The sequence below is a fragment of the Lutjanus erythropterus genome, chromosome 7 (assembly GCF_056507025.1).
Source record: "Lutjanus erythropterus isolate fLutEry1 chromosome 7, fLutEry1.hap2, whole genome shotgun sequence".
NCBI lineage: Eukaryota > Metazoa > Chordata > Actinopteri > Lutjaniformes > Lutjanidae > Lutjanus > Lutjanus erythropterus.
In genome coordinates, this window is record NC_139323.1 from 29,384,229 (window position 1) to 29,411,540 (window position 27,312).

Sequence of the window (27,312 nt, forward strand, 5' to 3'; positions counted from 1 at the left end):
TATATTGGGGATTGTCAAGCCACCCCTGGGAAAACTTGCATTTATGCATTGTGCCTGCTCAGCTGTCAAACATCACCGTCCAAAGAAGAAGAAGTAAGTAAGAAGTAAATTAATTGGTGCTACATATACTTGTTACCTATACTAGTTGAGTCTCATTTCAAGGTACCAGTGTGGGTCGGTAAAGAGTTCTTAGTAAAGCAACTTAATGAGAAAATGGGAAGGTACAGGTGGATGGCGACGTCTCTGTGAATGTAGAGGGCACTACACACCGCTGCTGGGTTGTGGGTGATTATATATAATGTATATTTATATTTACACTGTGAAATTATCATGTGCAATAATATCTAATCACATTGTGCAACTGTCCTGTGCAACATAATCTCTGTACCTCTGTGCAATTATTCATTTTACAAAGCAATATGATTTTTTTTTTCTTAGTATAATGCTACACAATTGTGTTACATGTGTGCAATTATCATGAACAATTATCCATATATCTGTATAAGTAAAAGGTGTATATACTGTATATAGTTTTTAATTTCATATTTTAGATTTTTATTCTGTAATATTTTATTCTATTTTTATTTTTTGTATTCACTTTATCATTCACTCTGTTTTCTACTTATACTTTCAATCTTTGAGCTGCTGTAACAAGTGAATTTACCCGGTGTGGGATCAAGTAAGTTTGTGTTGTGTTATTGAGAGGCATCATTTTGTATGAGTCTCTGCATTAAAAACTCTCTCTGCATAAATAACAGGGTATTATTTTCCTCTCATAGTTTTAAGCTCTTTTATAAGAACTGAAAATTTGATTTAAAATTTTCACACCGTCTGTGCAACAATGACCGCAACCATTTAGGTTTTGTTTCTTCTTGTACAAAGTCTGTTTCGTTTTTTGATGACAACTAGATCACTATATCACTCATAAATGTTCGGACACATTTCATATTTGGTTATTTGTGATGTATATATGCAATTCAATTTATGTCGAACTAATTTGGTGTTAGATTTGATGTATTTGTAAGGCACTTGGGGCAGAGCTGTGTTACAGTGTGGTGTAAGGGTGTAGACGCAGCTCTGACTGAACTCTGCTGTGCGTTCAGTCGTACACCACACTTCTAGCCTCGCTTTTGACAACATTAAGCTCACTTTCACAGTGATAAATGTTCAATGATCAATTTAGTTTTAGAAATTCTTAATTGTATATTTCAGAAAACTGAATAGGGGCAATAGTCATACTGTCTTTTCTTTTTTCATTCTTATCCACACCTAGAAATGACTAAAAATCAAATCCCACACTTTTCTGTACTACATATAGGAACCCTGGTAATAATATTGCAAATAATGCTCTTACTCAGTTTCTTTCACAAGTCAACAACCAAGCGTGAGTTTCGGTCAATAGATCAGGTTACAAACGGTATCTCGAGTGCAACTGTGACAGAGACGAGTCAGGGTCTTGCGGTAAATTCAACGACTCCTATGCAGTCTCTTTATTTGATAAGAGCTGAGAAACAAGGGAAACATGTAGCGTATCTAATTCATTCTTCTCATGCGCCATAATTCAATTTCAATCTCCCTCTTGAAAATGAATGATTGTACCACCATAGAGCTCTTTAATTGGCATAGTGTTAAAGGAATGACATAGCATGGAGGACAGCTATTCAATTTTCAATTTTAACGAAATATTACACAGCAGCTCTGTATTCTCTTCCTGTCATCTGAGAAATAATCAGTCCGACCTATCTACTCAGCGGCCTGTTGATGCTCGCCATCAAATACAGATCACACACAGAGAGAAAAATCATTGCCCTCTCCCTGGTCTTATTCATTTGGTCCTGTTACACACAGCTTATAACCTGAAAATTAGCAGCAGCCTGTATGCCTCTTGCTCCAGGAGTTGTGCGGCTGCTCATTTGATGTACTTAATCAGGTGCAGCCTTTGTAATGGGAAAGGAATAGGGCCAGGCTTGATTGGCCTTGATGACATCTATGCTCCAATTGTCTAGAAAACCTCCAGCTTTAATCAATCTACAGGATAATTCAGAATCTCTGGCTGCTGCCTGCAATGATTGGCTTTCTTCTCTGAAAATACCATTAAAAATGCAGGTATGGCTGCAATAAAGCTCAGCCGTGTACAATATACTGATTACAGTTTACAGGCAGTGTAATGGGAATCATTTCTAGTTTAGTGTTGCCTGCAGAATGTGAATGTTAAAGCATGCACTATGTTTCAAACCGGAGCCAAACGGATATATCAGTCGACCGATACTGGTCTGATTTTGGCCTCACGTTACCATATCGGTCTATATCAGTATCAGTGTATATGTTGTCGTATTTCTATATTATTATTTTTTACAGAACATAATGCAGATTGTTTTATTTTTTAGTTTTATAGGTTGCATTCTGATTTGATAATGATTTGATAACTTTTCTCAATTCCAGTTGTTCTATTTATGTTTTTTAATAGTTATTTATATTTATGAGTAATACTGCTGAAAGTCTGCTGTTTCAGAACCCTGATGTCATTTTGGATTTAATATATAGATAAAAAGAGAATCATGGCAATACTGAAATAGCAATTTTTAACTTTCTAATATTGTACTGGCAGCGACATCAGACACAAAAAATCCAATATCAGGCTCTGTTTCAAACTGAACAGGAAGTTTTCCCTGGTTATGATAATAATATTATTATAAGTATTAATTCAGCACATTTTCAGAAACAGCTTCTTCCCTCAAGCTGTTAGCCGTCTGAACCTGGCTGCTGAACTTCATTAATGACTGTACTTTTGCACTGTTGCCATATTCACTCTCTTTGCGCTACTGACGCTTCTACAGTGTCTTTTGCGCAGTTCAATACAGCTCTCTTTGCACTCTTGTCATATTTAAATGCCGCTTGCAGCTCCATGCAGCTCACTTTCTCTCACTATTATGTTGACAATGCTGTTTGCACAGCTATATTACATGACACAGACATGTACTACCTCTTCCATACGAGCTTGTACATATGTACATACAGTATGCCGCTTCTTTGCACATTTGTTCCTATTCTTGTTTTTAATCTGTATTTTATTGTAGTTTTATTGCATGTATGTTCCTGTGTTTCCACCTCACACTAGCCTTCCTGTTCATTAAGGCTACAAGTACTTGCACATTGTGTTAGTGACAATACGGTTGGATTAAATTTGGGAAATGTTGGTGAAATTTAGTTTTCAAACGGTGGGAAATTCGGAACTACATATTTTTAAGTTTTCCTGAGCGAGTAGTAAATGACTTTGCTTGCTGTATTTAATGATTTCTGCACTTAAATCTTAGCGCACAGGTCCGTATCAGCGTCTGTTGTTACTCTGGTACTTTAGCGCACATACTTAAAGAAATTAATTTATCTCAGTTTACCTACACGAACTGTAAACCGTTGTCCTGAGGGTCTGCAGCAGCCGGGTACTGATGGAGTTGACGGCAGCGCCTCTCCCGCTTCCTCCTTCTCCGTTGCCTTGGCAACACACAGAGAGCGTCGGCTCCTGTGTAACAGAATGGAGAGGAAGATGGAGGAAAACACTGTTAGAGACGTCGAGACTGGTGTGTAAATATGAGCTTTACCGGGCTTCCCCTTCGCTGCTTTACAAGCAAAGGGAGCGGGTGATGCTCCGTTATCTGGCAAACAATGGCTGCATGTTTCGGGCTTGCTGCGTGTCTTTATATTGACGCTAACGGCGAGTCTGCTAACCTCCTAGCTAGCAGGTGCAGGGATGTAAACAAGAGGCATGTCACCAGCTTGTTATGAGCTAGCCCTGCTGCCACAGACGTTAGCCAGACATATAACTAACTGTACGCGGGTAATGGTCCTCATGGAGAGACTTGCGGAAGCTGCTAACATGTTAATGTTAACCACTTCGCTTTCAGGACGAGCAGTAGTGCAAGTGTATGGCTATGAGTGTGTGCTAGCTAGCTGTGTTACCTGGATTAGTGAGGGACAGCTCCTCCACTCAACTGCTGTGTTGCTAATTAGCTAACCGTGCTGCTGTTTGAAGTATTTGGTCTTGGTCTTTGTCCGTAACTCTCCCACATTAAAGCCATAATCCGCGAACAAAGTTATTAGCGTCACCGTATTCAAAATATATAATCAGAAATAAATGGACAGATCTTTAATTATAAGAATTAGCGACAGTACTAGACAAAATGATGCTGCAGGGTCCATCATGCTTGTAAAATGAGTCACATTTTGAATAGGTTAAGGAATTCACAAAACATTTTTTCTATTTAGTTGTTAGTATAATCTCAACTCTGTTGTGGTTATTCTTCCAATGTTGTTAAAATTAGTATTTTTAAATGAATATACTCACAGGTACACGTGATGAAGGTGCAGGTAACCTATTATATTGCTTTGCATTCAATTTGAAGTATACCGGGACTGATTATTGGGGATAATACTGATAATAGGTAGTAAAACATTTTCAGCACACTGAAACAATAAACTTTAACTGGTATTTCTGATTATTCTAAATAACTCTAAAATAAAAAAGGCAGAAATAGAACAACATGAATTAAGAGAAAATGCAAACTAAATTACAATTAGTTTTTTTTAAATTAGTAAATTACAATTAAATCAGATTGTGTTTATTTTACTGCAACCACTAGTTCAGGGCTGATATAATATACGGGGTGTCCACAAAGTCTCTTTACAATTTAAAAAAATTATTACAAAAGCAATTGATGAGATATGTTAATCAGACAGATCTACTTTTCATTTTGTAATAATTTCCACAGATTTGTCTGTTGATTTGCTTTTGTAATAAATTTGTTAAATTGTAAAGAGACTTTATGGACACCCTATATATGTCACAAAGTGTTAAAATATAGAGAAATATATTTAAATGTTGTTGAAGTATATTGACCTGTTCACAAAAAGCAGTTAACAAAAATATCTATAACCATAGCCAATACAAAAAACAAAAACTTTTTTTATTTATACCAAAAAAGCAAGCAAAGCCCCTCATTTAAGCAGCAGTGTGAAAATTAGATGTCCACATGTGGAAGTGGAAATGTCATTTGCTCTGCAGACAGAAATTGGATTTCTTAAACCTACTTATACCTTGTTATTCATTTGTGTTACTCTGTTTTGCACTGTAGATTGATTGATGTGTTTATAGTTTAAAGTTGACAAAACTCAACATTAAAAATGTGTTGTACAAATCACTGTTCACAAGGAGCAACATTTAACTTACAATAATTTGTGTCTTTTTTATTTTTTTATTTTTACCCATAATTTAATTTAGTGGTGTCATAAGGTCCTGCATGTTTTTATGTTCAAGGTCAACAGTCTAGGCCTTTGTTATTGTGTATGAGAGACTCATTTATGGATTATCTGCAGACTAAGAGAACAATGAGAACACTCATTTTATTCCTTCATATTGCACATGTTTTACAGGCAGTGAAACTGGAGGAGAGGATGCCTTGGTAGGGAATGTGAACAAACTGATGGTGAGCCCACCAGGTTACTCAGGAGCTCCGCGGAAAGGACATCTGGTTTTTGATGCTTGCTTTGAGAGTGGTGAGTAGTCAACTTAAAAAACACCATATCAGTAAAATAAGGTGGGAGTTAAAGTGATCCATGAGACTTTTTATATACTGTTCTCTTCATGTTGGTGACATACTCATCTGTTATGGAGTGTTACTGTTATGGACAGTAGTGGCTGCAAATCATTATCATTGCAAGATTTCATTTGGGCCCTCCCTCACACTGAGACAAACACACATGCTAAAGAGGTGGATGTGATGCACCCTGGTAGCTCAGTAAAGCATGTACCCCATGTACCAAGGCTGTGAGTCCTCTGCAGCAGTCAGTGGTTCAACTCTAACATCCCTTTGCTGCATTCCTTTTCCCCACTCTCTCTTCCCTGTGCCTGTCATCACTTCAGTTGTCCTATCAATTAAAGGCAGAAAATAATCAGTTTGTCATTTAAAGCATACATTGTGAAGTATGTGACCCAATTGCTAGTAGACCAAAAATGAACTTTCATGTCCATTTTCCTTTCAACACAAAGAAGGCTGGTTCTCTATCTGTTCCTTCAGTCAGACACATACTTATTTTCACGTTACCCTTAATTTTGAATGCTATTCAATTTTGTAGCAGCTGTTTTCTCCTTGTTTTGCATCTCAGATGACAGAAACTGCACTCTTAACTACAGTAGAATCCATCCCATCCAACTGGTAGCTGATTCTGAGAAATCTGACACGCTCCTTTGTTTCAGTAAAACTTGATTATTTTAATGCCACTGACTTCAGCCTGAAGTTTCCACCGTACACCTCCACTTTGTTCAAAATACCACAGCTAGAATTCTTGTTACAGGTAGATCTAATAAACTTGACTGCAGTACACAGATTCAAGCATCATTGTTGACTGCCTATTCAAACTAGAGCTGACATCAAAGTCTTTTTCTTAAATTTTAAATCTGGATCTACACCATTTTATTTTTCCAACCTTATTAGTCTATATGTTCCAGTCCATAATCTCTGTTCTTTTGATGTGGCATGTTCTTTTAGTCTGAGAATAAACAAGCAAGACCATGACATAGTTTGGCAACAGTATTATGAGTGACAACTAGTTCATACAAACATTTATAGAAAGGATCTTAAAGTCTTGATTATTGTGTCAGTGACTGGAAGTCAGTGCAGGGGCTTATGAGCAGGTGTTGTTTGAGCCAATTTCTTGTAGCAGCTTGCTACAGTCTCCTTGTACTGTGGCATGATCCTCTGGTTCCATTTTTTTTTCTAGCAGGCCCCCAGAAGGCAAAAAAATTCATGCCCCATACCCCACAATTATCAATAATTAACAATAATTGGAGAAGCAGCTAATAAAAAAGGACTGAAACTGAATTTCAGTTGAAGAAAGTACTGCATGATAGTATCAGCAAACTCTTGTTTATTTCCCTGTCATAAATCGTATTCGTTCAGCTTTGTTTCACTCTGTATTTCTCCTTCAGTGTACTTCACTTTCAGTGGTTCTAGCAGGACCACTTTTTACACAGAGATGAAGTGCATTTTCCCTGTAGTGATTACCAACCAACTTTGCCATCCCTACAGCCACATCATCAGCATGACTAAAAGAGAAATATAAGTGTTCTTGAAAAGATGGTCATCCTGTTACCTTGTCCATGTATTTTGTTGGAATAGAAGTTAATATGCTCCAGTGTTATTTGTTAATGGCCTTTGTTTGACAGCTGAATAGCACGACAATGAAAATAAAGTACATTCTTACCACTGACAAGGTCAGTTGGTTAGACCCACACACAGGCACGCACTCATGCACACAAGTAGGCAGAGTAAATCAGGGAGTCAGTGGGTCTCTCTGGGACTGAATCTCTGTGTGGAGATTAGGTTCAGATGGCACTCAGATTTCATATTTCCACAGACAAGACCATTTTTCCCCTGCGGAGTGAGATGAGCTTTAACTTCGCCCCGTTTGCTTTCTGATGTCTGGTCTTGGTGTCATTGTCAATGTTGTTCTCCGAAGTTGATTTTTATTATTATTCTGTCGTGGATACACTTGATTTTCAAAGTGTTAGAGGTCAGCTGAACATGTGCATATAAGTTCTTGTTGTATGTCCCAGGCCTATTATTAATTAATTCACAAGAGGAAAACTGGTCTTGAGTGGGAATAGGGATAAATAAAGAAATAGAGAACCTATTCCACAGTTTTGTAGACGAGAGGCATGTGAAGGTGACTGTATATGTTGTACTTATGCATATAAATCTAAACATAACACATTAGGAGGATTGTGCTGAGATATCAGTGTGTTGATTGCCCTTTTTATAAATTTGCCTTTTTTCCCAGATGACATGGCCAGAGGAGCTCAGACATTGATTAATGGGCCCTGAGCTCCCACACTGAGATCAGCTAACATACCAGTGTCTCTGGCTCCGGATGTATCTCCTGAATGATTTATGGAATTGATATTAATCTCTTTCCAGTAAATGCATTACTAAAGTTAGAATGGGGGATGAATTGATGTTTGCCAGCTAATGTCAAATTAATGCCCTGTTGCCGTTTCATTTAAACATCACTGATTTTGTCCGCCTCGCTTTAGAGTGAGCCTTGATATTAGTTTATAATAGCTCTTTCACAGTATACTCCGTGTATGCCTGCTAAACTTGTCCCAAGCAGTTATAATCCACTGATAGTTTTCTAATTATTGCAAACCTGTTTATTGATCTTTCTAAGTGATACTCCTCCTAAAATCTATTTAAACCTGTCCGACCTCAGTGACTTTTAAAATGTTTGTAAAAAAGTTGCTGGTTTTCTTCTGGTAGTTGTGGCAAGCAAAAACAAAAAAATATTAAAAAGTATGTACGAGCTACTGCAACTACTCCTTCTGTACATTTAATCAAGTCATTTATCCACAGTATGATTAGACTGAAAAGTGTTTTTACGGTACATCATCAGTCCGAAAGTCAGCCATGTTGGCATGTCCTAAACATAAAGAACACAACTGAACTCACAACTGTGCGTGAGTTTTGCTGCCTTCAGATGGGGTTGTGTTTTACTGTCCTCATGAGAAGAGTTCATATGGCCGCCCTACTCTTGTAAGTGAAAATTGTCTGATGTCTGCATATATATTTTCTGATTATTTGTGTTGTTGATTGAACAACATAAGATTTCTATGTTCATATAATCAGGTGCAGACGGTATTGTTTTTTTTTTTTTTAAAGTAGATTTAGTGCCCATATTCACGCTTGATAAGACAGTGTGCATACCTAAAGTATCAGTAAGGCTAATAAAATGAGCTGCTGTTTCTCATGCATTCAGTCTGTTATCTGTGATAGCAATGACAGGAATGAAATTGGAGACCAGTGTGTAAGCTCCTGCCACATGTATTGAATGCTGGAGAGGCATGTATATTTCTCAAAGCTATTGAAATGGTCTTTGATGACAGCCTATGTCTCTTTTAGTCCTCTTAAACTGGACTGAGTGGCCGAAACACGGTATTTCAAGCGGACGTTTTAATTTGAAATTTATACAGGCCTATAACTCACCGAAGCTTTGTGCACCCTCTTTTTTTTCCCTTTGGTCGACAGCGATCTGCATCCCATGTACAATTTCATAAAGCACAGATTTTATTTTGTTGCGTTAGTATAGCACAGAATAACATCTAATTGGTTTATTAAAATAGACACTGGTTATGTAAGCTGTTTGCCAAAGGTATAAAACCTCATTTACATTTAGATGAGGCTTAATTCACTTTGTTGTCAGCCCTATGCTGATCAAGTCAGTGATGGCCTACAGATTTACATACAGTAGGTGTCTCAGCCAACAGGTCCTCTGACACTGAGTTATTCTAAACCATTAAAAGCCTTTTTCTGTTTCTGCTTAAAGATAACATAGAGTATGTGATGACCCTGACTGTGTTTTGTACAGTACAACTTAATCATTGACTATTTTCTGAAGAAAACATTGCAAACCTTACTGATTACTTTAGTTTACTATGTAAAGTGCAATATGCAAATTTTCATTAAACCCCATATGCAAATACTCGTTGAGATCATCTTTTTATGCTCCTTAGGACAATGCAAAATCATGGTAGAGAATAGAAGATTTTGTTAATCGTTAAACATTAAGTCTTGGCCTATTGTTGTGTATTGTGTCAAGAGGCAGAGATTCATGAGCGTGATAAGAGAAGCCTAATTGTTTTTTAGAGTGAAATCCAAATGACATTCTTATCTTGTCTTGTCACATTTGTTTCGTCACACACTCCAACTGTTGACATTTTCAGCTAAGTCCCAAATTCTTTTGTGAGTGCATCCTCACAATGTCGCTGACTAAAGTACCATCTGTCTCTACAAAGGATGACACTGACAGTGCGGGCATATTGTTTTACTGCACCTTTGGACCGTGCACCAGATGTAATTAAGCACTCATTGATTAGTCGGACTGCTGTCTGCTGACAATGACTTGCATGGTCAAAGAAATTCCCCAGGGGTGACAAGTGTTTAATGGGGTCCATTGATAAGCACAACTCATAGACTCATCTGACTTTACAATCAATTCACTCGATACAGTCCAACTCATATGGCAGACTGGAGCACAGATATGCACATACCAGTATTTCTGTCAGTCAGGACCCAAACAGTTAAGGCCTTTTGAGACTTATATTTGTTTCTCTGAGGTGCTAACCTGAATTGTGTGTCTTGTCACAGCTTGTTAAACTGAGAAAATCAGGCATTAAATAATTGATTGTACAGTATGACAATAAATCTGAGTGAACAATATTCATAAATGTACAGCTTATGAATGTCTTATCTAACATAATCGTGTCAACATAACAGCTACGGGAACATGGCAGTCTTCTCTCACACTTCATCAGATGTCTTAAGTAATTTAAATTGTTTTGTATTGCATTTGTCTGTCACATTTTTCACTGTTTTCATTTCAACATCTTTCAGTCAGTAACATCTTCACATTGTATTTTGATTTAACAAAATACAAGGTTAAGTTGTCTGTTCAAAGATTATCCTCTTCAGACACTGTTCATTGTTGTTAGTGTCAGCATGGCTAATAATGCAGTACAATATCTGATACACTATTAAAGGGTAATGTTGGTATTTTTCAGCCTGGGCGCTATTTTCCTATGTTTTGTGTCTCCATGAGTAATGGGGACAAGAATTTTTGAAATTGGTCCAGCATTGAGCGAGAATGCTGTAAAAAGCCGACAAAAGCAAAACTGAGCTGTAACGAAATCCCTCCAAGCAACTGTGTCTTCAAATTCAGTCTACTAAAAGTGCTTCTTTCTTACCACTGATGGGCTCAAATTGTTATTTTAAGCACTGACAACATTATGGAAAGGATCCCTACAGAGATGGACCCTTTTCTAAAGAGTAAGATTATTGTTGTTCAACCAGAAACAGCCACTATATCACTCTGTTCAAAGCTACCAGACTCCACTGACAAAACAGTAATTTTACATCTCTGGTCTATTGCTACCTTGATCATTTTTAACCCTTTAATACCCCAAAAGTCACACAATAACACAAACTAATCGAATGATGTAGCTGTCGATTAGAGACATAAAATTACTGTTTTTGTCAGTGGAGTCTGATCCTTTTAAATAAAGTGATACAGCAGCTGTCTCTGGTTAAACTACCAGCACTACTAAACTAAGCAGTCCTTTCCATAATGTTGTCAAACACTTAGAACAACAATCTAAGCCAGTCATTAACAAAAACAAGCACTTTTAGCACTTTGTACTAATGTACTGTTGACTATATGTACTTTGATGGTGCAGTTGCCCGCAGTTGCCTGTTGCTCAGTTTCGCTTATCCAGATGCAGCGATTTTCCTCAATGCTTGTCCAATTTCAAAAATTGGTTCCCCTCATACAAAAAAAGGAAAAGTCCAGTCTGAAAAATACAGAATTTACCCTTTCACTATTAAGTCAGAGGAGTGAACGCTTGTCACTGGCCAGATGATTAACAGATACGTCAAAAGTCAGGAAAAGCCTATGTTTATACTTTATGACAACACTTTCTCTAAATTAGGGTTTCCACCTCTGAAGTTATACAATTTATAGAATTTCTCAAGCGCTTCATGGATCTGCTATGCAGATTTTAAATCACCCCTCAGTAATGATAATTGATGAAGAAATATTTTCTCCATTGTCGAGATAAAGAAAAAACAAAACAAAAAAAGGCTGCCAGGAGATAAGTAATGAGGACAAATGTTGAAGAAAATATTTCCACTGTTCACTAATGATGAAGGCTTCATTGTTTTCCCCTTATTTCTATAATTTCCTTTTTCCTTTCTTCCGACACTGAACAGTGTATTTAATCTGTCCACTCTTATCTTCTCCCAGAAATTGTCATGTTGCAGTTGCAGAGTCCCTCTATAAAGAATGACTGATTAGAGTCATAGCTAAAGCTGAATTTATAGAGCAAGGACAGAGAGGTAGAAAGCAGACAGCAAGAATGAGATGGTGGGGAAGAGGAAAGGAAATAAGGAAGTGCAGAAGAAAAGAATAATATGAACACTGGGGGGGCTGGTGGCTGGTGTTCTGGAGCTGGTGGGGGGAGAACGCAGTCAAGCTTGTCAGAAGATATTTATATACTCCAGAGTGCCCCATGAATCAGGATAGTGAGTTACCATTGATTAAAGAAGAGGGAAACGTTTTTACAATCAAGCTAGATGCTCAGAATGAGTGGCTTGGAGAGGCCTGAGCTTGCCGCAGTATACAGCAATCTGCCTCGCCTCGCCTCGCCTCCCTCTCTGATGAAACAACCCAGAACGAGAGGCAGCCCAAGGATGGAAATACATTTTTTTCCAGTGTCATTTTTTCTTTCATTCAACATGAACATAAATTAGACAGTTTTGTGACATGTATCCCCCTACGCAAGAAATGTTACTTGGTATTATGCATTGTGCAGTCTCATGGCCTTTTGGTTGTTCGATTTTTGGCTTTTACAGTATTTTTTGTATAGCTCACCAACCTTAGATTGCTCTAACTCTTATGGGCTTTCCAAAAGAAGATCCATTCGTCTGAGTGGGAGGGAGCACTCCTGACATCTGATGTATTGAGAGGCACTCCCAGTCTCTCTGTCTCTCTTACATGTCCTTGGCAGCGGAGAAGCTTCACTGCTCAAATCACTAAATGGCCTCTCCAGTTTCCCTTTTAGCAGTTTTCTCTCCTCTCTCTTTCTTTTAAGTCAGGAGTAGAGTATGGAGATAAATTTGAGTTGTCTGGGGACTGTTGGCAAGACCATTGCTTTTGATTTATGCTATTTATTGGCCATTTGTATCCATAAGAGATTACTCTTTATTATTATTGTGTTTTTTATTATCGTCATGTCCTATCTCTGGCATTCTTCAGGCATATTTTGTCAGTTTTATTTCCCTTTTTGTGCCATATTACGCCATGTGAGTTGGGATGTGTTATATTGGCTTGACCCTGAGGGAATCTTCCATACAGGGGTGTTGCCAAGCACACAAACTTATATGCAGTGCCTTTAAAGGACTATATATTTTTATAGAAATATATGTTTTTAATCTAATAGCATGTTTGCAATAAGGAAACAAAGGATTACATGTTTGCTTGTATGTGAAAGGGGTTGCTAATACCGAATTATCACTAAACTGCTCTGAAGTGTACTTAGAGTGTCTTAGAGTGTCCGATGCTGGTATCAGTATCGATGCATCCCTAATTGTGACCAGGTGGCCGCCATTTTGGCAGAGATTATGTTGCCTATTTCTGTATAAAATGTTTCAGAACCATGTTTTAATGAACTGTTTAGCTGTAATATTATGAAGTTACTCACCAGGCCCCCATGTTGAAAACAAATGCGAGGAGGTCAGAGATTGATTTGCATGTGCACATATATACAAGATATGTGCGACCAGATGCTTGTATTTTGGCTCATTTCCAACAAAAAACATTTCCAAAAAAAAAAGAAAATTGTATATCCACCCCATGAATCAGATCTGCTCCTAAACTTTGCAGGTTCTTGGACTGTGCTACACCCTTTCCACAAATCTCACGAAGGTTGTGGAAATTCTGTAATTCTGCTGACAGACAAACAAACAAACCGACAAACAAACCAAACTTGGCGGAGGTAATGAATGCTGTGTTACACTGTATCTTCTGTGTGAAATGGTAACAGTTTGCTTAGTCATATAAAGTTAAAAGGTCATGTCAGTGTTGTGTTTACAGCTTGTTTTTGCTGCTCCCCGGTGGCCAAAGTATCAGTTATTGCTGGTTTAATGAATTGATAAAACAATTTCTAGTTTATTTCTTCTCTGTCTTGTCTGAGCAGAACAAAGATGGTCAACCTGAGAATCATAATAACTACAGACAACAACTATTTGCCTTCATCACATGGCTTCACGTGGGCTTGACAGAGTGTTTTTTCCATGGCAAGTGTGAAGTGATATCAGTAGTGTTACATAAAATGCTGAGCAAATGAAACAGAGTGATAATCCTGTCTGACATTTGGGCCTGTTGCATATGGTCACGTCTAATCACTGAGTGAACACATTGGCTGAGTTGCGCTGGTCGGAGATGCCTCCTCTGCCAGGAAGTAGTACATTCAACCTCAGTGTTTTGTAAGTTAATTGTTGATGGCTCTGATATGAACTATACATAGGAGGCCCAGCCAGCACCTCATCTTCTCAAAATGTCACCAAATGCTAGCAGCAGCAAGCTGTTTTGTAAATTTTGAGTAATGAAAGGATTTGATTATCAACTGTATACACAGTGTGGCTGTGAGATTTGGAAAGGTTGAGAGGAGAAATATTCACATACTGGATATTATAAGAAATAGCCTATTTGTAATATGAAAATTGGCATTGCTGTTACTTCATCCATACTGAAGGATGTGGTTTGACACAAACAGGTTTAACTTTGTTGTTGTTTTTAAATTCCAGCTCTAGGCTATTTTGTGTTCTAAATGTACTTTGAAACATCACTATTCATTGGCTCAGGGCCTGCCTCTAGCATCGTGATACAAGTGTGTCGTAAGTGAAAATTACTGCAACTAGATTTCTGCATTGCACAAGTGGTGCTCGCGCACAAGGCTCCAGTGATTCATCCAGTAATTCATTTCCAAGCAATTCCTGACGCCATAAACACAGTTTCAGAACAGACGTCTCATTTTTCATCCCAGGCAAGACTGTACGGGTTGGGAAAATGGTGAGGATTTGTAATGCTTTACTAGTTCATGTTTTTCAAGCTGCCTGTGTTTATTCTGCTGATTTATTTAGAAAACCTCTCAGTGAGATGAGCTTCATTGATGTGCCAGGGTTTGTTTGATAACACAAATTCATGTACAGAATATGCTTATACAGTGAAGGGTGAAATACTGACAGGAGCAGAATTTTGATAGAATACATTTTGGTCTGAATCCAGGCAGCTATCTTGTAGGTCTACTGCTCAAAGTAAACAGTATTGAAATTCACTCCTCGGGGGCAAATGCTGTTATCAGGATTTTTTTCCGTGGACATTTCAAACAGCTTTTAATAGTGAACATATTGGAAGGTACTCTAGTTTTTACAGAGACTAAAAGAGTATATTCTAGTTTTTAGAGATTCTCAGATGATGCCTCATTTCTAAATATGTATTTTTTAGTATATTTAAAAGCTTTAGCATGCACTTGTAATGGTAATGAAAACAAATTTGAATGACAAAAGTTCATTGGCAAGTGTTAATACAAAACTAGTTGATTTTGTAATCAGACTGTTGACATTATAATATAGTGAAAAAGGGCTCAACCGGAGAGAATCTATGGGAATATTTACAAATAGTTTACAGGTGCATTAAGAAATATGTTTCTTGAAAAACCAAAAAAGATACAAGCTTATGTGGATGAAAAACCATTGACATATATAAAAATGTGAAACATGACTGTTCCCCAGAAGTGAAGCCAAACATCTCAATTGCCCCATGGTGTCCAGCTACAGTACAGGTCATAAACCCAGTATCCAGGTTTCATGTCATTTGGAGATAAGTCTGCTACAATTTCCACAGAGCATTACTGTAAACTGGCATTGATACATTTTTTGGCCACTAGAAGGCAATGCAATAATGCTATGCAATAATCACGCTATAAAGTTGCTATGGCAGATGTTTAGCAAATAAATGCTTATTTATATATGTTGACACACTGAAACATTAGCATTCATTTAGAGTTGTGTGTCTGGTCACCTGATGAATGTAAGTCCAGTGTTCCCTCTCTTTTTGTTCTGTTTTGGTCTTCACCAACCGTAGTGGTGCATATTAATTTTAATAGAATAAAATAAAATGCCCCTCTGTGTTCACCAACTAGTCACTAACTTTGTCTGCCTGTTGTTTGGTGCTGGGCAGGTAATGTACAGCAAATTTATAGGAGCTTTACCTGAGAACATCTGCCTCTCTCTAGAAACACTGCTGATGAGAGCTGTTTTGAGTAGGCTGTAAAACCAAAATAATGAGCTGTAAGATGTGAAAATATGAGCTGAGGGAACTATAGAGCCAGGTGATAATTCTGTGTGTCTCTGTGAGTGACCCCTTTGACATTATACAACATTGACCCATTATTCACATAAACATATTGACTACTACACCTATGAGAAACATCTAATAACTTAGCCTAAAGTTCTGTTCTGTTTTGTATTAAGTCAGAAATTTCGGCACAGTGTATTGAGGCATTATAAGAAAAGGCTGTGCTAACCCTGAGAGATACATAGGGACATACTCTTGTAACAATCTTTATACTCTCAAAGTCAAACGCATCTCTCATAAACGTCATCCTGTGATACGGCATGATGTTTGTAACAATAAAAAACTAAAAACATATTTAACTATGTTGACATTTACGACTCCACTCCATTTATTGCATAACTGTAGATTGCTGAGACTGTCTCCCAGTGCAGTTCTTGAGGACACTGTCCAATCCTATTCTTATTATGACTTGCAAAATGTAATGCCAAGATGTTAAGATGCAAAGATGTTTGGAGTCCTTGCTGTCTAAATGAAGTCATTCCAGTTATTATCTCTGCATCATGAGTTTGGCATCATCTAAAACCTCCTGCTGTGATGGAGAAACTTCATCCCAAAAATCTCCCCGCGCTCTTCTTCTCTGATGAATTATGTCTAAATTGAATTACCAAATTATGTCTCTTAATCTCCCATATCCGATGGTATAAAAAGGGATTAGCTTGTCATAGGATGGATTTGCTTTTATGGTATATTCTCGAAAAAAAAAAAAAGAATTTATATTTGTATTTTGTCATATATATTTATTGCTCCACATCTTAATTTCTCTTAATTGCACGATGGTTGGGTGCAGTGCCTGGCAAAATGATTGCTGAAAAACTCCTTGATCTTCTGCCAAGCCTTTTGAATGGCATTCAGTGCTGCCTTTTCCTGCTTTTTCTTTTTTTTTTTTCTTTTCTGAAAGCTGGCATTGCATTGACAGTAGCAGCACTTAGGGTAATTCCCTAGATTGAAAAGCTGTTCCACAATGAGAGATTTCCTCCGCAGTACTCCTAACTGTTGAAAAACCCACCTTGGGATTTACAGACGTCCTCTCTCCTGATTTGCCCAACTCCTGGATTCACTCTTGTTACTTCACCTGCCAGCCTGTTAAATATGGACCAATCTGATTAGCACACACAATACTGGACTGGTCAAGCAAATAAATAGAAAAAAGCACCACTGACAAAGTAAATTACCAGAGGGACTCTGGACATTAGAGATGGAAATCAAGTGTTATAAGTCCAAGCAGTGGTCCCTCCTTAGAACAAATACTGCCAACTGCAGGTCAAGAGCCATTTACTGCTGTACTGGATTAACCCATTTGAGAAACTGTCCAATTTCGGGAGATTTGTTTGCTCTTGAATGGCAGGACATAGGCACTGTAAAGAAAAACTGTCTTGGCTGGAAGAATACACTGGCTTCTTGTCTGGTTCTCCTGCATTTTCTATGACCAGCGTTTTCTGTTCTTCCTTGTTTTTTTTCTTGCTGACCTATCGGTTATTGGCCAGTGATTTCTTGCCTCCCTTGTTTCTCTTCTTTTCTTGCATCGGCTCCCTGTGTTCCTGAACTCATTACAGAGCAATCAGCCCCAGGCGTTGAAGTGTGCACCCAGAGGGAGCAATAACTGTAAATAAACACTACTGCAGGCTCTCCGATAACATGTTACCAAGATGATAACAGCCCTTCTTAGCAGGCCTGTTGACCTTCTCCTTGCCTTAGGCTTGCCAAGGACTCCTCAGCTCCCTACGCTTTTATCTCCAAACTCTCCTCCACCACTGGAGCCGCTGGAAAGATTACCACTGAGCAAGAGAGGAAGGGAAGGAGGGAGGTACACCAAGAGAATATAGAGAAGAAGAAAAAAGAGATGAGGGCGAGTGCTCGGAGAAGAAGACACAAAACAAGATAGAAGAACAAAGAGCCGACCTGGGCAGTTGTCTCTCTGCCAGTGCCGCCACCTCCTCTGTCTGTCCTCAGCCTTTGTAGGGCTCAACATAATTAACTTGTTAAAAGATAGCATGAAATTGGAACAGACTTGTATTTACTCTGTGGCCACCAACACACAGGACACACCAAAAGCGAAAGATAAAGAGGAAGAGAGGGAGAGTGACAGACAGATGGGTAGACAGAAAGAAAGTGACAGAGAGAGGGTGAGAACTGAGGGATGGCAGCACCCACATTCTGATAAAAACATCATCCAACCATCCAAGCCGCCGTTTTGGGCTTGAGAAACAGATGAAAGTGAAGATTGCAATTCCTCATGGTTCACTCCCCAATACTAATGCAGAGTGTCTGACAGTAGCATGTCCAGAGCTGTGGGGCTAAGGCACTGTCTGGATGAGATTGATAATACAATTAAGCCAGTCCCAGTATGAATGCATCACTATGACCCATTACTACACCAACCGCTTCAGATGGAGCATACCAGTCTAGCTCTAGGGCCTGTTGGACGGGAAAAAAATACAATTATAAAAGGCTAGCTAGAAAATGTGTTCTCTTTAGAATGTGCAGGCAGGCCTGTACATCATCAGATATGTGTGGGCTGCCTGCATATCTCACTGCTGTCCCCGGGCCCAGCTTTCTTCATCTATATTGAAACGAGGAGCTCACTGGAGCATAGATGGACTCATAACAATATGATTTTTTCCCTTATTGTCCTCTCTTATTGTCTGCTCTTATCCTGGTTTTGTTGTATATTAAGATTATTTTCACAACAATTTCCACATAATGTTTACAAATACACAGGCACTTATTGTGTGTGTGTGTCCGTGTGTGTGGCTATATAAGACATCAGACAAGATTATTTTAAATGTTAAATCTAAATGAAAATGCATCTTTATATTCAGACAGTGTTGTGGACAGCAGAATATCCAGTCAGGGGTCTGTTTTTTAAATAAAACATGTCATTAGTGAAGTGCAGTACAGGCATTCAGCTACAAAACTTCACAAAAACACAGTTATGTTATGGTTTGTTGCTAAAGTGTTTCTCTGAGTTTTACTACCTGTTCCAGGGGATGGTGCTTGTGCATGTGCACTTTATCATATGGTGGTGTTTTTGGTACTAGACTTAGTTTGATATTTCTTATCCTTGTTGGCAATGATCTTCAGCAGAGCAGTTAACACCATCTATGTGTTTCAGGTTACTTAACGTAAAGCTCCCATGAAGTCAAAATCAGTGTTTGAGTGTTTTTATCACATATGGATTGTACTATAGATCACCATCAGCATCTGGCCCAACACTGACAAAAGTAATTTTGTGGATATTCTCATTAATGGTATTTCAGGTTAATTCTGTTAACTTAGATAAGGCATGTCATAACCAGGAATGTGCGTGATTAGTCAACTACACGATTAAACGTTGCCATCGTCACTAGACAGCACCAGAAATACTAGTCAGTTAAACTACTTATCAATATTTTATTCATGTGTAATGCCACTTAACTATTGCTTCTAAGGTGTTATGCTGCAACCTGCCACTAGTTGGGGTTGTGGCCCCATCAGATATCAGCTCCTGGTGCATAAACTCATTAACTTGCAAGCAGAACAGGCTGCTGCTAGCAGCGCTAACGTTAGCCACCCTGTGTAGCAGGCTGGCAGCTAATGTCAGGTCTGGGTAAATGATGTTGTTAACCTGCAGACACTGTGATCCTTTTTGCCTGAAAAAGTGAGGCGTTTAGTGATTTGTTGTCATGTTTTGTTTGCCACACATTTAAGTGGCATTTAAAATACAATTTAACAATTGTAGACTGTGATTAATGTCTTCAAATGGCTCTTAATACACACAGTATTTTTTTCAGACAATGTTTAACATTATCAATTAATAAACTGTGTTTTCTTACTGTTAGACTAGTCAAGTAGTCTAAATCATATTTTGCATTTCATTGACAGAGAAATTAGACACCAGGGACATCCCTAGTCACAACAATGCAAAATGCAGTCGTGAGTTCCATTGCGCCTGTCGTCCAAGCAAAGCGGACAGAAATAGAGGGGTAGGACTCATAGTCATAGTGCCACCTGCTGGCAATGGGAAATAACAGGCCCTATACTCTTAAAAATTGTTGGTAGGTTAACCAGATCCACATATGTCATAATTTGTCAGCAAAGTTTTAAGACCTTGATGATGCAAGATAGTTACCAACAGGTGTGATACTGAGGCGGGCTGCACGAACAGCTCTTAAGCCTAGTTTTAAGTTAACACTGTCATACCTGTGTTCTAAGCCAACTTCATATTTATGCATGTTGCACCAACACCCTCTTGCTAAGATGGGACGGAAATCAGCAGTCAGCAGCAGGGGTGAAGTCAAAATCAAAACTGCTTCTATGTCAATGACTCATAATAACTGCAACTTCTAGAACAATGGCTCATCTAATTTATCGGCTGTACAACAGGCGAGCTTTTAGATGTGAGAGAGTGATTAGGGACAGAAGCAAGCCATTGGACATGTACAACGACAAGGTTGATTGAGAGGTTTCGATTCTGCAGGAGAGATCTGTTTGAACTGATTGAAGAGCTGTCACCGGATTTACAGTTGTGTCAGAATTCTGGCTGATGTCCCAGATAAACTTTAATAATTGCCCCATATATTTTATTCTGTATTATTCATTCATGCATAAAATTGTCTGCAAATGTATGTGTAGTAAATGAAAAAACATGTAAACATGGAGATAAATACATAATTTACAGGGTAAAGTTCAATAATGCTATATAATCTTGATGTGACAGTTTTGCAACATTAAAGGCTCAATTGGTCGGCTTCAATACAAATTCAGGAATTTGTTGTCGTTTCAAATATCAGATTTGTTTTTTCACAAATTCTAACTTCTGCTCTAGATTGACTGCACAGAGCAACAAAACGAAAAATCCATCAATACAAAGCGAAAGTGCAAGAATGGTGGTTTTCAAAACAGCAAACAATAACTTTTCAATAAAGAGATTCATATTAAACTTAATTTGAATAGCCCACCAAAATATATGCTCATAATTCTGAACTAAATTGAAAACTTAAAATATTTCTTGAAACGGCCACGACACATGAAAAAAAAAGCTTATGAATAAAGTAAGCAAAAAAGGTTTGGCTCAAAGTTGGCTCATATCTGGGTCAGCTCTGCAATAACGGTGTCAGCACCATGGAGAGCGACATTGTCTGAAGAGGGTAGAGGGCAGAGAGAGACAGAAAAATATGCTGTCCATGGTGCTGACACATTGGTTAGGACAGATTACTGCACAAAGCAGAGCTATCCTAAATTATGGCCTCATATCAATTCTAAATGTGAAAGAGGCAGAGAAAAAGTAAAAATAGACAAAAAACACTTCTACACTTTAGGAGAAATTTTAGCCTTTGGCCATTTTCTGGGTTTCACTGTCTTCATGGGGAGATGTGGATGCACCCTGAAAGAGTCTGCACTGTCATAGCAGCATGCACTGTCCTCCACAACATCTCTGTCACCAAGAGGATCCCCGTCCTTGGGCAACACCATCAGCTGGTGCAGGAAGGTGTGCAGCCTGTGGCCTCTGCAGTGCACTAGGACTTGTCCGTGCAGACATAATAAATACTTTGTCAGACAGATCTCTCTTCGTGTTTTAAAACTTATGAATCAGCTCCATATTGTTTAAATATGGAGATATATATGAAGAAATAAATATGAAGAAATATATAATATACCTACAAAGAAAAGCACTATATATATATATACTTCAATAGAAAATGAATATATAATATATACTTACTAGGAATTAAATATAAATAATAGACAGCATTTGTAATTTTTAAAAAATTACATTTGTGCATCTATGTTGTAAATAATTTTACAGATTATATCAGATTGTGTTTAATTGTAAATATTGTATGGCTCATATTTGATTTTCTAATTGTAAATAAACATTTTATTAATCATAGATTGTTTTTGATCGTTACTATTATTATTTTGTATTGCTGTTGTTGTAATCATGTTCAATTCAGCATAAGACTGCTCCTCATCTTTAAAAATATCACTGTGAGAGGGCGGCCTATTTAATTGCTGTTGGAGTAACTATATCCAGGGACAGTTTTTGTTTCTTCAGCTCCAATTTCTCCTGCTCTGTCTCGAGTGTTTTAGTTTTGACTTCCACTCAGATTATCTTTTTCCAGCAGCTGCTGGAGATCCTCCTCTCTCCTCTGTTTCCTCTGTGGTGAACCGCTGCCTTGATGGATAATTTGTGGTGCAGTGACATCGGTTGAGTCTGAAATCAAATACCTAATTCATTCAATCTGCCCGATTCTGTTATGTGTCATTCTCCAAGATATAGCCGTTAGCAACTTCACGGTTTTCCACTCTAGCCAGAAGCAGAGTTAGTTTAGTTAGTTTATGTGGAATACACACCTTCACAACTCACATTTCTACTCTCTTGAGCAGTAATTGTGATGTGACCCACATCCATCTCACCACACTCCTCCAGCAGTTGGTTGCCACTTTCCACCCCAACCAAGCCAGTGAACACCGGGGAGTCTTCAACTAAAATATCAAAAATGATGTCGCTGTATGCAGATGTTTTGGGTGGACGACCCCTGTCGGTCTTTTTTGAGAAATATCCCTCTTGGCTTTGCTCAGGAGGTCTTTCCATTTCTTTCAGACATCAGTCTCTGAGCAGCCAAAGTCCGAAAAGTCGTTAACTGCCTCCGTTATTTCTCCTCAGACAGACTGCTTCTTCTTGTTGGTAATAACATTTGACTGCTTGGCTGTCAGCGAAACTCTGGGTCGTCTGTACAGCTCCGTTAATAGGCGGATCGCTGTGTCCGTGAAGTTTCCCTTCCTCTTTCTCTGATCCTCCATATTTAAAGTTGCCGCTAATGATCACAAAGTAGCGAGTCAGCGGGAGATTGTTAAACTGTGTCATAGCAACGCACACTGCTTGGCAATATCTGCAGTAACGTGAGCACATGAACGTGTTCACATGAACATGCATTGCTAAGACTGGGTGTAGTAAAGACTAGGCATAAGTCTGCTTGGTACAACTGACCTAAAGTCCAGTCTAATGACTGGTCTTAGCTAAGACCGACTTAGCATTAAAGACCAGGGACAGATAAAACCAGTTGGTAGAACCCAACCCTGGTGTTAAGTTGAGATCAAAATGAAGGCCAATTTGGAAGATTGGTGTGGTCTGGCCTATGACTGCTGAATACTCATGTAATAATGTAGTGATGACTACTGAGCACTCATGGGTCATGGGTCATCATATCGGCAGGCATTGCAGCTGGTGTGATCCCATCGCAAGATGGTCTCTAGTTGCGCCCTGCGATAAATGTCTTGGCACGTAAGACTCCATAAAAACCACAATTTGTGGTTTTACACTTTGTTTTTTGTACAGATTTAAACAAATTAGATATAGCATGTAGGGATGCACTGTTATAATACCAGCATTGTACTCTGATCCTTGCAAAGTATTATTAAAACACCACAAAGACAGAGTCATTGTGTCAACTCTTTATTTTTAGGTTTTCCACCACACCGCTCAAGACATGCAATTTGACAAAACAACTAAAGAACCAACACTATGCAGAGTTAGTAGTTTGTTAATGCTTATCCTCTTTTCTTGGTCAGGCCATCATTATCAGTTAGAAACTTGTTGACTGCTCCAACTTTGGCAACTGTCCGTATAGTTGTTGTTTTATTCCATGTAAAACTGAAACAAACTCACAGGTTGCACCTGTAGAATGCAGCCACTGTCCCATCAGACGTAAACTAGTTGAATGCCTTAGATAATTAATCCGCAGACGAAAGGGGAAAAAAATCCAGCTGCAACCCTGTGTAACCCTCTTTTCTTCATTGTCAGAGTTTTTCAGTCCTTCTGGCTGTGAGTAATAAGTCAGCTGCAACTTCTCATTGTATACCCTTCTTTCTTCTCCTGTTAAACTTCACCAAAATGACAGTCCAGTACAGCCACCTTCACTCTTTTGGGTTCACTGCAGGGTAAACACTCGGTTACACTCATACCTGTCCCTCCTAAACAGTGGCAGGTGGGAACTAATTAGCCTCCTAATTAGGAGGGTAATGAAGAAACAATTTAAATACTACACATGTAAATGTATAAAATTATAGTTAAAGTGCTGTAAATGATAATGAAATTATTATTGTATGTAAATCATGTAACAGTAAACTTAATTCTGCAAGTCCATAATAATGTTTAGGAATTATTCCTACTGAAATAAAAAAATATAAGGAGCACAAAATTAGGAAAATGTACAGTGACTACAGTAATACTAGCAGCAAGAAAAAAATGATACATGTAGAAAATGAGGAATAGCTGATGAAAATAAAATATGTTTTTAAAGTCATTATAAGGACTGTAATGGCATTATTAGGTACCCAAATCTTCTGAAAAAAAGTTGTAGTGGTTCATCCCTAATAATATGTTAATTTTTGTGCTGTAGATGTGCTGATAGGTGGATTTTATTTACCTGTTGCATTTACCAGGTTAGCTGTTTTTCCAAGACTTCTTAGCTACCTTCTTGGCTGTAGCTTCAGATTTATCTCTGCGAGAATTGGATAAATCTTCTCATCTAACTCTTTGCAATAAGCGTATTTTTTCAAAATGACAAACAGTTCCTTTAAGACAGACTTGGAAAAAAAAGTGTGAACTTGTCCTTTGAACTGTTTTAAAAGATCGACTGCAGTTTAGTATACCTGTTAGGTAGTTAGATTGTGGAAACTTGGAGGTGACCTCTTTAATCTTGCCTGCAGATGAAGTGATAAGGCATCAGGGGAGAAGGCAGGCTTTAAGAAGTCATGAGGCAGGAGATTGATGTTGCCTCGGTGACAACTTGCCTTTAGATGAGGGGGAGAGAGAGACAGTGGGAGAGAGACACAGGAAAAACCAGACATTTAGCTGCAGGTCTAAACTGAGACCCCTTCACTATGGCTGCCGCTGCTGCTGGCTGGAATCAATTCTATCTTTATCAGTCCCCCTCTTCTGTGTCCAGGAATCCTCCTCACACCGCAGAGCAGCCGGGGGGAAAACTGATGTGTTTTCCAATAATGAAATGGAACACAGCAAAAAATAAGTTTAAAAAGGTGCCTGGCTGGTCTCCCTCAGCGGTACAGCACTCTTTTAATCTCTAGTCTGCTGTTTAAACACAGTTGTGGCCTTGCCTATGCCAGCCAAAAGAAATTGAATGTATTATCTGGTATGGGTGTGTATGTGGGGATTGGGGGAGTTTGGTTGGGGTATGTCATCTTTAAATTTGAGTATTTACTGGTGGAAATTCAGAATTGTAATACCCAGAGATTGTTTTGGGTAGCAGTGTCTGCACTGCAGGCATCTACAGCAGGGGTTGTTATAATGGCAAAATAAATTTACTTATAGCAAAACTAATTGCTGTAAGAAACATTAATTCTTATACCAAGAATTATACCTTATACCTTCCCAAACTTTTTCAGCTTGAGACCCAAAAGTTACATATGTTGTCTCCCTAGAACCCAAACTTAATAAAACCCATGATATCTTATTATAAATTGATAAAGAACAGAATAAAACATGAATTTAAAATGTGTATGAAATGTATTTATTTAATTATAAAATGACATCATATCAATAATCAAATATGCTGACTGTAATGTTAAGTTTCTCCCCTCTCACCTCATAACCAACTTGCACTTGCACTGTTAATTTGAAATGGACACAGGAGGTATTGAATTTGTATTAACAGTATAATGGAGTAATTTTAATAGGATAAATGGGAGGAAATCAAAACGAGCCTTTTTGCTAAAACATTTTTGTGATGGCCTGCACATCCCATCATGCCTGGATTGAGTAGTCTGTTAAGTCAGCTGTTTTATTTTTTTATTTTTTAAATGCTGTTTGTCAGTGTTTGCAACATGATAGTTTTTATTAGTAGCCTAATTATCATTTTTGCATTTTTCTCTGGCAACCCAATAAAAACACATCCATGACCCGTTTTTGGTCCTGACTAGGGGTCTTCCATATTGTATTACTCACAATGGTATTGTTGATATTGTTTTTCATGATGAAAAAAAAAAAAACATATTATGATAATGGAAGTATTATGACTTGTTGACAGATTGACATCACATCATTACACGCAATACACAACAATAATAGCTAGAGCAAAAGTAACCACAATGGAGGAATTAGTTCCAAAAGTGGAGGGACTTTAGTAGTGTGGAAGTGGTCCGGTTCCAAAAGATCAGATGTACAATAAACCACAGTAATATGTAAGACGAACAAGAAGACTTGAAACAGCAAACTAATTTCAACACCTCGAGCAGAAGCACCCGGTTGAGTAAGAGGAGCGCTTAAAGGCTGTTTTTCAATATTTTTTTCATATCGTCAAGAGTATCGTTATCACAGAAATACCCTGACTATTGTGATATTATTTTAAGGCCATATTGCCCACCCCTAGTCTTGACCTTACGTCTGGGAAGTGCTGCCTTATATATGGGGAATTTATGTGATTGATACTTGTGTGTGAAAGCATGTAAGATTTGGGACATGACAGCCTGTACATCTGCTAAGTAGGAAGCACTGTAAGCACACAGTCTATTTCATTTTGAAACAACTGCCTATTACCATTCTAATGGCTGGTTGTGTGAGTGAGTTTCACCTCGGGCCTGAGGCGGGCAGGCCTGCTGCTGCTGTACGATGATCCATCTGCATGGCAGAAACCATCCATCCAGTGGATAGCTACAGGCTGCAGGCCGGCCCATTGTGTGGGCTGAGCACTGTGACTGCTCCCTCTTGTACCTCCATAATGGGATTACATTAGCCAGGTTCTTCTGCTCCCTCTCCAGCTTTCTCTCTCTGTCTCTCTCTCTCACACACATACACACACAAACACAGAGTGTGTGAGCTGGTGTGTGAATGACTGACTGTCCACTTGGCCACCTCATGTTTGCGCCCTGTTTACTTGCCTATGGCCCTGTGTAATGATGCAGGTTTCATCCCCATTTTCAACAGACATTTTTGTTTTCGGCAGAAACACATAGTTTTACGTGAGTTCCACTTTTCTTGAAAAATATCTCACCTTTTGCAATTTTTTTCTCATTCGTTTTCATGGGTGCATGAGAGAGTTAGAGAAAGAGAGACAGAAGGAATGAAGAAAGACAGACAAAGATAGAGAGAGACGGAGAGTTTTGTTCAGGGTTTTCCTCAAGGAGAGGCTGCCATGTGTAAAATCTTGTTCAGAACCAGCAATTGTGTTTTGTTGGGCTGCACCAGCAGGGCTAAGCTGTTCGTTGAAAACCAATTTGTTAATGTCTAAACGCTGCGCTAGTTTTCCCTCAAGGACAAAGATTGATATTCAACATAACATGCCAAGACACCACTGA

The 27,312-nt window shown here is 38.4% G+C and overlaps 1 protein-coding gene across 3 annotated transcripts in view; it reads left to right on the plus strand.

The window, feature by feature from the left end:
• agbl4 (AGBL carboxypeptidase 4) overlaps positions 1-27,312 on the plus strand; it is a 543,878-nt gene that overhangs the window by 172,668 nt on the left and 343,898 nt on the right. The window contains exons 1-2 of one of the 3 annotated variants that reach the window (XM_084722271.1): positions 3,477-3,578; positions 5,428-5,550. In XM_084722271.1, coding sequence (XP_084578397.1) covers positions 3,533-3,578; positions 5,428-5,550 — 169 coding nt within the window. In that variant the 5' untranslated portion in view covers positions 3,477-3,532. Of the gene's footprint in view, positions 1-3,476; positions 3,579-5,427; positions 5,551-27,312 lie in introns of those variants that run through there. The other 2 variants (XM_084722273.1, XM_084722272.1) reach the window with 2 other exon arrangements.